This window comes from Sinocyclocheilus rhinocerous, unplaced genomic scaffold (assembly GCF_001515625.1).
Source record: "Sinocyclocheilus rhinocerous isolate Xijiao unplaced genomic scaffold, SAMN03320098_v1.1 scaffold395, whole genome shotgun sequence".
In the NCBI taxonomy this organism is placed as follows: Eukaryota; Metazoa; Chordata; class Actinopteri; order Cypriniformes; family Cyprinidae; genus Sinocyclocheilus; species Sinocyclocheilus rhinocerous.
The window spans coordinates 673,571-686,407 of NW_015660890.1; the positions used below are offsets into that span (position 1 = coordinate 673,571).

Consider the following 12,837-nt stretch of genomic DNA (forward strand, 5'->3'; position numbering starts at 1 on the left):
TTTCAATACAGAGATTAAAAAGGACTCAGGTTTGAGTCCGAATAAGGCAGTAGGAAGCTAGAGCTGAATGTTATAACAGAAAGAAAAAAAAGAAAATGGACATTAATCAACAAAAAATAAGGCCACTATGGAGACATGGGGAATGTGTGTGTGTGTTTAGATTGGTGATGGTTTCTGGGGACAGGAAGAAGGCAGATGTAATCTTTCACATCATTGTAGAACTCTTGATTCTGATTGTCTGACAAGGTGTCAATAAATATATTTGCACAGCAATATAGTTTCAGGTCCATTGACTGCAATACACTTGTAAATCATTTCACCATATTCTTAACAAATTGTTAAAAAGCAACTTGAGCTGCTTTGCATCAAACAAGTAACATTGTGTTACATCAAATAGTTATTATGTTTGTAATTTTGGCAATAATAGCTGAGAATCTTATGTAACATTTTCCAGTTAGATGATATTTTTACATCAGCAAAATTCACAGAATAACAATGTTCAAAATATCACAGAAAATGTCTGCTAGTTTGCAAGATACAGCAAGTGACGGTTCCATCACAAGCCCCGGGCCATCGGACCATCCTTACTGTTGAGCCCTGTAAATACAGTGCAGTTTTCATGACCAGGACTCAAGAGAACAATATTGCAGCAACCAGCCTTCTGACAGTGATAACTCAACTAGTGTTTCATGACTGACGAAAGAGATGGGGAGAGAGCAGCAGTGGGCAGCCAGGGGCGCTGACACAGCAAACAGAATATCACAGCTGTTACATCTCTCTCTCTCTCTCTCTCTCTCTCTCTCTCTCTCTCTCTGACTTGCTTAGTTGCGCTTTCAGTTGCAGTAGAACTTGTCAAAAAGTCTGTAAAGCCTCTCCTTCAGGACAAAAAAAGAACAATATTCACAATTTTAACCCCGAAAGCCCAGGGCTGTCAATGCATGTGAGTTCTTCATACAGCCAGTGTGTTTTCCAGAGTTACATACCGACAGTTTTACGGACACGTGCAGATTCTGTCGGGAAAGAAGTCCTGGATCCCACACGTTCTCAGGTATTCCACATAACTCCAATGGGAGAACCGGAAAAACTGAGTGGAAGTACAAAGCAATCACAATGCATTGTAAAAATGGGCAAGTTAAAATAGTGTGTTGTGTTCAGAAACATGCAACTCGCTGTGTGATTGTCTGCATGTGTCAGTGGTTGGTTTATTCATTTATTTGATCATTTTATTTTATTTAAACCGATCATAGATAATAAATAAATAAATAATTAAAAACATTTAAATAAATAAATAAAAAATCACAATGATTTCATCAACATTTCAAGTAATCCCACAGGACAAGTTAGTCTTTTTTAATCACTTTATCTTATATTTTGGTGTTGTTCAACAGTATAACAATAAATTATTTTCTCTTCCAAAGACATAATTTGCATTTTGAGGCTTGTAATGCCAAATTAAACTGTGAAACTGTCATCTCTTTCGTCTCTGCTATAGGCATCATTAATCATTCAACATTCATTTAGCCTGAGATGGTACAATGCAGTTTATTAACAATGCATTGATGCAGTGTTACCAACAAGCTTATCAAACTGGAAAATACACCTGTTTGATACCATGATACGTTTTAAAGTAGACTCTCCCATGGACTGCATTGCCCTCTAGTGGCTCTAAAGTATGTGACACACTTTTGATCATTAATTATTAGTGATTAGTGGGTGAGCATTGCGCTCTTTTGCAAATATATGCTGTGATTTCTTAATATGTTTTAAGATAGAACGCTCTTTATATCATCTGTACGTATATCATGAACGCATGTTAGTAGTAAGGCAACAGATGAACTCACTGGAGGTTCATTACAGAATTCACAAAATGAATGAAATTTAATAATTATTTTTTAAAGATTAAGTATTAAATACTCAATTAATAAATGCTAAAATATATATTTTTTATCTGTTTTTCTTTACTTTTGAAGGTACATTTGTAACTTTTGACTTGCAACTTTTGATTTATTCATTATTCATTTGGGGGTGATATGGTTCACGCAAAAATTTAAATTTGCCAAAAATGCTGAAAATGTATTTACCCTCAGGACATCTAAGATGTAGACGAGTTTGTTTCTTTCTCTGAACAGATTTGGTGACATTTAGGATCCTCTGCAGTGAATGGGTGCCGTCAGAATGAGAGTCCAAACAGCTGATAAAAACATCATCTTTATCAACTCATCTTGGATGGCCTGAGGGCGAGTACATTTTCAGCACATTTTCATTTTTGGGTGAACTATTTCTTTAACAACAAAATTCCATGAGACCATGCTATGTTGTAACATTAAAATACAAAGTTGCACTGATTACACTGATCTCATTTTTAATATCTGACTGGCAGATTAAAGGACACACGTATCAGAGGCGCTGATTTGTTGCCATAGGAACTTCACTTGTCCTTTGGTGCCATCTGTGATTGTTCAGAAACCTCTTTGTACTCAGCATGCTTCAGTTTCCAACTGTTGTTAATCCAGCATCTTAGATTTAAGCCGCTGTATTAGCTGCCGTTTTAATTCTGATATGTTGTATTTACGCTCTAAGGCAAGAAGAAAGCAGAAGAATCAATTAATAAACATCATCCAGTAACTAAATAGCAATAACACACAGTAGACAAACTGAACCTCAAGGCCTAAAGATGTCACTTTATTAATAAATCAGCAAGCAAGGCTGAAAAGAAACCAGTGTGTTGAGTTACATAAGACAGCATAGCAGGACTAAATCAGTGCAGGCTGACCATGTACGTGAGCAGTACTAATACATGTTGGTTGTAGTCTGTGAGTTTCTGTGAGCCCCACACAGTAAAGACATTCAGAGCAACAGGCTAATGTGTCCAGAGACAAGAAGCAGTTACTGAAAAGAGGCATGATAGTGAGTGTGAAGAAAGAGAAAATGGTGTAGAGGAATGAATGAAGTGACTGTGATGACGCAGCCTCCTGATTGGACGTGAGGTTTCAGAGCTTTATGACATCACAGCCTCTCTCCTGTCTGAACAGAGGTTCTCTTCCTGAATCAAGTCATTGCCTGAATTCGGAATAGCATACTAGCATAATACACTGTCAAAAAAATATTTTTCAAAGTTGTAAATAAAACAAAGATTACTGCATTATGTTTAACAAGAGAATACTAGTTCAAAATGTCACATTTACTTGCCTTTTCTTTGTCATTTTGTGAAATTTACTAGCAACTTCTGAGTGAAAATAGAGTAGTGAAGTTTTTTGCAATAATTCAAAAAAGAATGAAAAATGATTAAAAAATAGCATATATACTACTCTTACTATTTCTACAGTACACAGTATGTATACTGCGCACAGTATGCACATTTTCTGTACACATTAATTATTAGGTTACATACTACACTGAAAAAGATGAATGTAGAATCACTTTTTACTCAGAAATTGCAAGTAAATTTGTCAATTATTTACAAAGAACTGGCAAGTAACATTGAATTAAAAGTGATCTTTTTTGAGTAGAAAGACTGAAATAGTATTTTCTTGTAAAACGTAACTTCAGTGATCTTTGTTCTATTTACTACTTCCAATTTTTTACAGAGTACCCTTTCATTGTATTAGTGCACAATGCACAGAAAACTCAATCCCACAATGCAATGCACTCAACTAATCCTCAGTGTCACAAATTAACCAGGTGTAATATCTTATTGTCTCATTATTTGATCAGACTGCCACACAAAATTGGATCAAAAATTCTAAATATCCATTTCTGACACGACTGCCGCTCTCTGAATTAAACACACATTTAATGAAGTTAAAAATTTTGTTTAGTTTACAAATTTAGTTAGTGGCATAATGCATACTGCTGAACATTCTATTTTTAAAAATAGTACACTATGTAGTATGCTAGTATTCCATTCCAAACACAGCAATTGTTGGATATGTGAGGTTATAAGTCACTTTGATATTTGACTTCACCTTATGCATCTTTTATGCTTTTTACCAAGACATAATGATGAAATACGAACTCATATCTGCTCTTAACACTTCTGATGCATTATATTATGATGTGCATGTTACTGATATAAAATGTTCTCTTTCCCAGTCCTTTACACACAGATTGTATACGTTCATGTGACTGATATGTCTCACTTATGCAAATATGTAGACATGATACACTCAAGCATTATGGATGCACATGTAAGTAAATGTTAAAAAAAAAGTTAAATATCTATGGTATCAATGAATAGCTATACTGGAATATAAGTCAAAGCATCTAGAAGCCACTAGAAGAAGCAAAATGACATTCCACACAAACTTAAAGATCTTTTGGCCAGGAGCCAATCAGCATTCGTCATGAGGCTCAGGTTTTCACGACCTGAACTGTGATTGGATGACTGCATATTTGGTGCATGTATTAGCCAATGATTTCAAGAATCCTCCTGAGAAATGACAACGATATTCTCTGAGTTTGTCGTAAGGGCTTTAGCATATAGAATATAGTCTAAATCATATTTCATTTCTGATTTTTAATAAATACACTTTTCATAAGCGCCTTTGGGATATGGAATAGCTCTGTACAATGTGCAAACGCAACAAGCACTGTGCTTACACTTTGGACTAGCACTGCTGATGCACTGTTTATACAAATACACACGTGATAAAAAAGGCCTCTTAGTACTGACCGCGTATCTGTACTAAGAAGTAACTTTTGAGGAAATAATGAAAGCATTGATGAGCAAGAGATGGTGGGGATAGAGAGATCAAATCTGGATGGGGAATGTCCATCAGGTGACATTAAGCACAGCAGGTGAACTGATTGGTTGGTTTGTTCTTGAGCAGTTAACAGATAGTCCAGTGTCGCTTCCTCACAGGGTAAAGTCAAAGGTCAGGTCAGACTTTGCCATCTTCTGTCTGTAAACAGCATCAAACTTTTCATTCATGGACACAGTGAAAATGTCCTTCCAAAGCCCAACACGACCTGAAGCAGATGAAAACAGAGTTAGAAGATTTCAGAGCAGTTCAACTCGTTTGGAAGCATTTGTGGAATAATTTGTTTTAGCAAAGAGAAGAATTCATCTCTTAGTTGTATTTTTAAAAAGCACTGACTGTGAAAAATGTCATTAACTTACTGTAAATATCATGCACATAATGCTAACTTTTATATGATACAACCAAGGATACCACTTACAGGAATTACATCAATAAGACACATCCAAATATAAATTTAGACATATTTACAGCTCAGAAAAATAATATATATTTTTTTAACATAATAATAATGAAATTAAATAATTTAAATAATTTGTTTTAGTTTAAGTGTATCAACAAAAATATACGCTTCACATTTCTGCTTCATACCCTCCAGAACAGTGGCCCAGCCCAGTTTTTATTTTATTTTATTTTATTCAGTTTTTTTGACAATCAAACCCAGAACATTCCTTAAAGACTTGACCTCACCCGGACTCACCTTTCTTACACTTTTTCCATCTTCATGTTCACAGTATATCTTCATGTACACTTATAGTATAATAAATCCCTACTGTATGTAGTGAGATTTTTCAGCGTCATGCCAAGCCAAGAATCCATGCACTAAAAGAAAAATGAACAAGACACAAGAAAACAACAACAAAACCAAACTAAAGTGCAAATGATAAAATAATCTAAAATAAATTGCAAACAGTTTTTACATAATGTTCACTGAATAATAAAACAAATAACAGCACAAAGACGTCAAACAGCAACAGAAATGTCCATAGAAATAAAGATGCACCACACATATGCACCACATGATGGCACTGCCCAACAATCCTTCCTTTGTATGACCGATAAGGCAGTCGTACAAGGGGCTAGATTTCTGTCTGGCAGACATATACATGCATGTAAAATGTGTTAAAGTTCACTCTCACTTTTGGCCAGCACTTATCACTGCATGTGTCCTTCCTTGGGAAAGACTAAGGATTTCTCTTGCCTCAGAAGAAATCTCTGGGAATCCATTTTTATAATTCCTCTAAGGATAGGCTAAATAAGGTATAGGGTCAGTGTGCTTCGGGTCATGTTTCTCAGGGAACAGAACATGCAGTGACAGACTACTAATATTTTTCTTCCTAGTTTCAAGTGTTTTTTGCTATTTTGTAATGCACATCGAGTTAGGATTAATTAAAAGTAACTTTTTTTTTCCAGTCTTCTCTTTCTTCCAGTCTTCTCTTTCTTACCCCGGCAGATGGACAAGGCCTCAGAGTTGCAGCACTGCTCGATGAGTTGGTTACAGCTCTCCACCATGCTCTCCAGCTGGGCTTTATGACACGAGATGCCCAGAAAGCGAGCCAGCTGCTCCACCAGGGTCCCCAGATCCTCCAGAGAGGGAAATAACAGGCAGGAAAGGTGGAGAGACAGAGAGAATGACAATCTTTTGGTTATGTAATCATGACTCACGCCTTGGTCTTACACAGATGAATACATGAAAACATGATTAGCTTACATAATTAACTTCAGTTTTTAAATGATTTCAGGGATCTTGAGGTGCAGGTGACTTTTTTCTACCAGATGTTCTGAATAAAAAAAAAAGGAAATTGCTAAAAGTACATTTTTCAAAGCGACCAATTCAAGTATGTGCATCTGTTTATTTTCTGCCAGATTAGTTGCACTGATATACCCTATTTAAATAATTGTTAAATAATAGTTATACATTTTTATTAATCAATCATTTCAATTAATAAAAGTAAAATAAATGAATTAGATTGTATATAAATGTATATAAAAAGTTCATACAAATAAAATTAAGAAAATGCACATTTTATTAATTTATTATTTTAGTTGATCATATATGGCAAGATAAAATTATTTTAAATAAGTGTTGATAATCAAAGTTTGGAACAACAACAACTTTTAAAATTTTTTGTATTTTATGTTATTTTAGTTTATTATTTATAAACTTGTAATCAATAATACCAAATAAATTAATAATGCTTAATTCTTTAACATTTAAAAGTCAAACTTTCATTTATATTTAACTTATTTACAACAGAATTAAGGAACAACAGTTTAGTAAAAAGAAAATGAATAAGATTTATATTATATTATATTTATTATATTATATTATTTAACTTAGTTTATATAATATCCTTTATGTTCAGTATATAGACTGGCTGTTTAATGAACTATAGACTACTGGAACATGGTGTAATATTTATATGTTCTGTTTCTATACATTAGTCTATTACATCAGAGGTTATGCCTCTGTCACATGCAGTCTCTCTGTTTGTGCTTTTCTGCTGGACTCTGAGCTCTCCTAATCACATTACTCCATAAAGATATGGAAACAACATACTCAAGCAGACTGACAATCAGTGATTCCCCTCTATTATGCATACATAACATTCTAATATCACAATTTCTAGAAACTGTTGCCCTTAAGACATGAATACAGCTGTTTGTAAGAATGAAATGTACTAAGAGTGATTATGGGTGATTAGGGGCCTCTTTGTACTGATACTTCGTGGACAAATAGTGGATGTGTGGAGGTTAAAAAGAGACATGAGAGGAAGAGGATGTTCAAAATACTATACGTGACTATACTCTATAGTAGAGTATACTATACTCTTATCGAGTATATGAAGCAGAACGCATGCAATGAGTTTGAGATCATCTCTGCATCAGTTTACAGGAAACTGAATTAAAGCAGAAGGTATTTTTTACTGTAAAACTTAAAAATAATTTTTAGTAATTGAAATAATGCTGAAATTAAATATTAGATTAAAAATATACTTAAATATTAGCAATATTGCTTTGGCAACTAACTAAAATAAGTAAGTTTGTTGAAGTACCAAAAGTTCTAAAAATGAAATAAAATTTAATAAAAGCTTTACAGAAATATTTTTTAAAATAATAAAAGTGGCAAAAGCACATAACAGAATCACTAAAATTAACTAAGATTAAAAATATACAAATAAATGCTCATTCAAAATATTAATTAAAATGTTCATAAATTAGCACTGATACAAACACAAACAGAATAAAACATAAGTAATAAAATTGAGCAATAAATGCTTCCAAATCAATTACAAAACACATAAAAAACAAAAAGGGTAAAACTCCATACTGGGAATAATATAAACACTGGACACGGCATATATAATTATGTAGTGTACAAAGTAGTATACTTCAAACATAGCCATAAAATAAGCAGGAGGAGAAAGTGTGTGTGTGTGTGTGTGTGTGTGTCAGTCAGTACCTTGTACATATCCTCATATTTCAAGAAGAGAACATTAGAGTCCATGCGATGCTCCCAGAACTCCTGAACATGCTCAAACCAGGAGCCGTATCCCACTACAGGGTCACACAAACAAGATTAAGACAAGAAGTACATTCTCGTACACTTTCCTCTTGAGCAAATACGTCAGTTTTGTGTCAAATGTGTCTCACTCACACTTGTCGTTCATAAATCGCCTGCAGAACTCCTGGAACGTTCCCCGGTAGCTCATGGTTCGTAAAGAGCGATGAAACTGGTAGTAGGACACCACCAGGTCTTTAGGGTTCCTGGCCATATAGATCACCTACAGGACATGCATTGATGTGTTTGTGTAAAGGCATATTCATACCAAAAATGATGCTCTTTTCAAAGATCTGTTCACATCTTAAGCATAGTGGAAAAAAGTCAAATATTTTTCATTATTCACTACTATACTATTCTGATGCTCACCAAGGCTGTATTTATTTGATTGAAAATAGTAATATTGTGAAATATTACTACAATTTAAAATAAGTGTTTTAATCTATTAAAAAATTTTCATCAGCCATTACTCCAGTCTTCAGTGTCACATGATCCTTCAGAAATAATTTAATATGCTGATTTGGTGCTCAAGAAACCGTTCTTGTTATTATCAATATTTTTGTAGAAACTGTAATACATGTTTTTCAGGGTTCTTTGATGAATAGAAAGTTCAAAGAACTGCATTTATTTGAAATAGAAATCTTTTGTAACATTATGAATGTCTCTACTGTCACTTTTGATCAGTTTAATGGAAATCTATTTCATTAATTGTCCTTAATGGACAATTGGAAGTCATGATTAATATGTTAAGTGTGTTTTCCAGCTGACCTTGCCTTCTCCATTGTGCATCGCTGTTGGCAGGAAACGATACGGCAGGTGGCTTTTGATCAGACGAGGCGATGTCAGTTCCTACAGAAACACAAAACTTTATCAGTCCAAGAGGTCAGGAAAATAAATAAATAAATGTTATTTATTTACACATGCTGAAGGCCATTGGTTCAGTAAATATGTGCGTGTGAGAGAGCAAACACCTGGATGATCTCCAAACCCGGCTGTGGATATTCCAACACAGGAAGCTGCTCATCAATATTCATGAGTCCGATCTCATCTGGGTCTGCACCCTGACTCACCAGATACACCACCTCCTGTAACAAACTCGTACCTACGTGCATGAGATGAAGAAAGCAAAGTTGTTTTGGATGAATTATTGATGGTAAAAAGAGGACTTAGCCAGCTGCACTTAAAGGGGTCATATGATGCGATTTCAATTTTTCCTTTCTCTTTGGAGTGTTACAAGCTCTTGGTGCATAAAGAAGATCTGTAAAGTTGCAAAGACTAAAGTCTCAAATCCAAAGAGATATTCTTTATAAAAGTTAAGAGTCAACCACGCCTACCTAAAACGGCTCGTTCTAACACACCCCCACATGTCTACGTCACGATGTGGGAAAATTTGCATAACACGTGAGTTTAGAGCAGTGTAGAGTAGCGTGTGTAGTTTGTCATTTCTCCGATCACAAATGCAGACATATTTTTAAGTTTACGCGGCGCGATGCAATGCAACGCGTAAAAAGACAGTATAAGTCATTATAATTTTCCGTCACACGCTTGAGGTATTCAGCCAATCACAACGCACTGGATATCTGGCCAATCAGAGCACACCTCACTTTTCAGAATGATGAGCTTTGTAAAAATCGACGCGTTTCAGAAAGGCGGGGCATAGAGGAGAAACAATAATGTACAGTATGTGGAAATAATGTTCTTTTTAGCAACATCATATGCCCCTTTTAACTGTAAACATTTGAATATAGCCTGACCTGCAACCTCAATGATTTAAAATCATTCTTTGGTGAAGTGTTTTGTTTTTTCAGTTTTGACCATCACAGCTGACAAGGAGCCGCCCATCCATTTGATGCAGATGCTCCTATGCTTCACAGAAGATATTGAGTTTATTGGGTGAGGAGCTAAAATGACGTCTTGCCCCATGATTTTGGGCTGTTCATTTTATAAGAGCTTTGGCATTTTTTATGTGTTAATTGTTTTGTCAGGCTTCTGCTTTGCCAAACTACCCAATAATACAATGGTGGTTTGATTATACAGGGAGCCAGGTACAAACAAGTTGCTGTTGACCTTTAGGCAGCCCTGATAATGAAATTTCACCCTGCTGCGTCAAACGTTTTGGGTACATGCCCTGATCTTCGTATCTTCCACCTTCTTCACAGTGTTCCCTGACATGTGTAAATCTAACGCATCAACATTATCCTTACATGCAGGAATTAATGGTGGTATGCACTGAAAACATCTAAAGGACCTCCGACAGAAATCATATAGATTTCTTTATATTTTCCTTTCAAATAATATTTATTTGTTTTAACTTATTTAATGTCAGTTTGTTCTGACATTTATAAAAGGATATTTTGTGCATTTGCTGTTAATTCTTTATACGCTACTGATCAACAGGAACACGTCACATTCCAAGAAAACCTTTCAAGAAAAATGTGCAAACGTAACATTTATTAGCCTTAACAAATGAATTGTAAAAGTAATTCTGGAAGGGACAGAGCTGGTTTAAACACATGACTACCATTAAACATTTGACAACGGAGCCTTTGAACCCCAACAAGTCTTATTTGGATCCTCTGAAAAGCATGAAAAATGCAAGTTTGTAGACTGTTCACATTGATACAAAAGCTTATATCAATTACATTGATGTTATTTTCTCACATTTTTTGTATTGTATGACTGTGGAGGCATATCAGTGTCCCCTTTCACTTCTTATTTTTTGCCCATTTCAGATGAAACATCTACTTCTGTTTAGTTGAGGAGAAGCAATTATACTGCCACCTCAGCAGAACTCTTATTTGTTGACTACATAAGGAGTTTTCAAGAGTACAAAACAAAGGTAAAATACAAGCATGACCTTGAAATTATCATAAAGTGCCTCTTTCACTCTCATTCAGCAGTTTTGTTTACTCTTGGCTGGCTTGAGAGCATACATAAGCAGAAATTAAACACGCATGCTAACTTTAACATGAACAACATGCATAGAAATATCAATACAAAAACAACCCAACTAGGGCTCTCCCTTAAAGTTAGATTTAATAATCTTGATTTGCTGCACAGAAACACTCTTGTGTTAACTACTTTAAAGATCTGGAACAAATTTAAGATTTTAAGGGCATAACAATAAATACAAGGAGGTTTTATCTTTCAGTACGATGTTGACGTTTGATTTTAAATCACTTTTCAAGAAAACACACCATCGGGGGGTCACATGACCCTCTGGCCGCTTCCTCCCACTGGACTGCAAAACAAAATAAAGCCACATAAAGTGAAGTTATCTTGCAAACACAGTTGGTGCACTACCAAAAGTGGTATTACTTACACTGTCAATTTATAAATTTCCAGGCATTATATTTGGGAAATATCAAAATTTATTGATATACATTTGTTCAGACTGTTTAAAATTATGAAAATATTTAATGTGGACAAAATAGAGCTTAATTGTTTTATAAGAAGCCTGAGAAATATCAAGCATATAATGTTTGACTCTGCCATTCCCATCACAACTATCAACAACGCAATGTCTGTTTACTCCACAGATTCGACTGGCAGTGCAACATGTGACTCTATTGACCTGTCATCCATCACAGTCCGCTGGAGACACACATTTCAGTGTGCAACACTCAGCAGAGCTCGGTCTTCCCTCGGCTCTCCGAACTCAATTAAACTGATGCTGGTGCGACACAACATCCTCTGCAAAGCCAAGCGATTTCAGACCCTCACGCTATCATTCTTACTATCCTGCTGTTTGTCGAACTCTCAGTTCATCTCTTTATAACTACACAGTGGTATCTGTAGCATGTTATATAAACAGCTGCATCCATTTAGACATCCCTTGACTGTACTAATGTTGTTTAGGCCTATGGTGGTTTTCTTAGTAAAACTTTACAACAAGGTTTCATTTGTTAACATTAGTTAACATTAACAATGAGAAATAATTCTAAAGCATTTATTAAGCTTAATCAATGTTAATTTCAACATATACTAATACATTATAAAAATGAAAGCTGAAATGAAGTAAAAATGAACAGCTGTATTTTTATTAACAAACATTAAAAGGAACAGATCACCCAAAAATGAAAATTTGCTGCCATTCAGGATGTAGATGAGTTTGTTTCTTCATCAGAACAGATTTGGAGAAATTTAGCATTACATCACTTGCTCACCAATGGATCCTCTGCAGTGAATGGGTGCCGTCAGAATGAGAGTTGTCAGAATGAACAAATCCATCATTAAGGTGTTTAAATTTGAACCTATTGCTTATGGCCAAAATACGAATCCATAATCCAAAATAACACTTCCTCTAGTGAAAAAGTCCATCCCCTGTTGTCCTTTCACATCAAAATATTTGTTTAGAACTGTTTTGGACTGTTTCTGCTTGTAAATGGTGCTTGATATGTGCATATTTCTGACTTTTGTACTGGAGAAAGCAATATTATGCATAAAGAACTTGAATTTCAGTTGGAAGCAACAGTTTGAAGTTAAAAACGTCTTAATGATGGATTTGTTTCTTACAAA

General features: G+C 34.9%; 1 protein-coding gene across 2 annotated transcripts in view; it reads right to left on the bottom strand.

Annotated features, from left to right (window-relative positions):
- Positions 1 to 3,781: 3,781 nt before the first annotated feature.
- The window catches only part of LOC107726066 (sulfotransferase 4A1-like), an 11,836-nt gene continuing 2,780 nt past the window's right edge, over positions 3,782 to 12,837 (bottom strand). Inside the window, exons 2-8 of one of the 2 annotated variants that reach the window (XR_001638218.1) lie at positions 9,291 to 9,421; positions 9,088 to 9,168; positions 8,416 to 8,542; positions 8,221 to 8,315; positions 6,203 to 6,341; positions 5,458 to 5,579; positions 4,892 to 4,968 (exon numbers count right to left, since the gene is read on the bottom strand). Coding sequence is in view for 1 of the 2 variants with exons in the window: in XM_016535540.1 (XP_016391026.1) it covers positions 4,856 to 4,968; positions 6,203 to 6,341; positions 8,221 to 8,315; positions 8,416 to 8,542; positions 9,088 to 9,168; positions 9,291 to 9,421 (686 nt within the window). In the remaining variant the exon portion in view is untranslated. Of the gene's footprint in view, positions 4,969 to 5,457; positions 5,580 to 6,202; positions 6,342 to 8,220; positions 8,316 to 8,415; positions 8,543 to 9,087; positions 9,169 to 9,290; positions 9,422 to 12,837 lie in introns of both variants that reach the window. The other variant, XM_016535540.1, reaches the window with a different exon arrangement.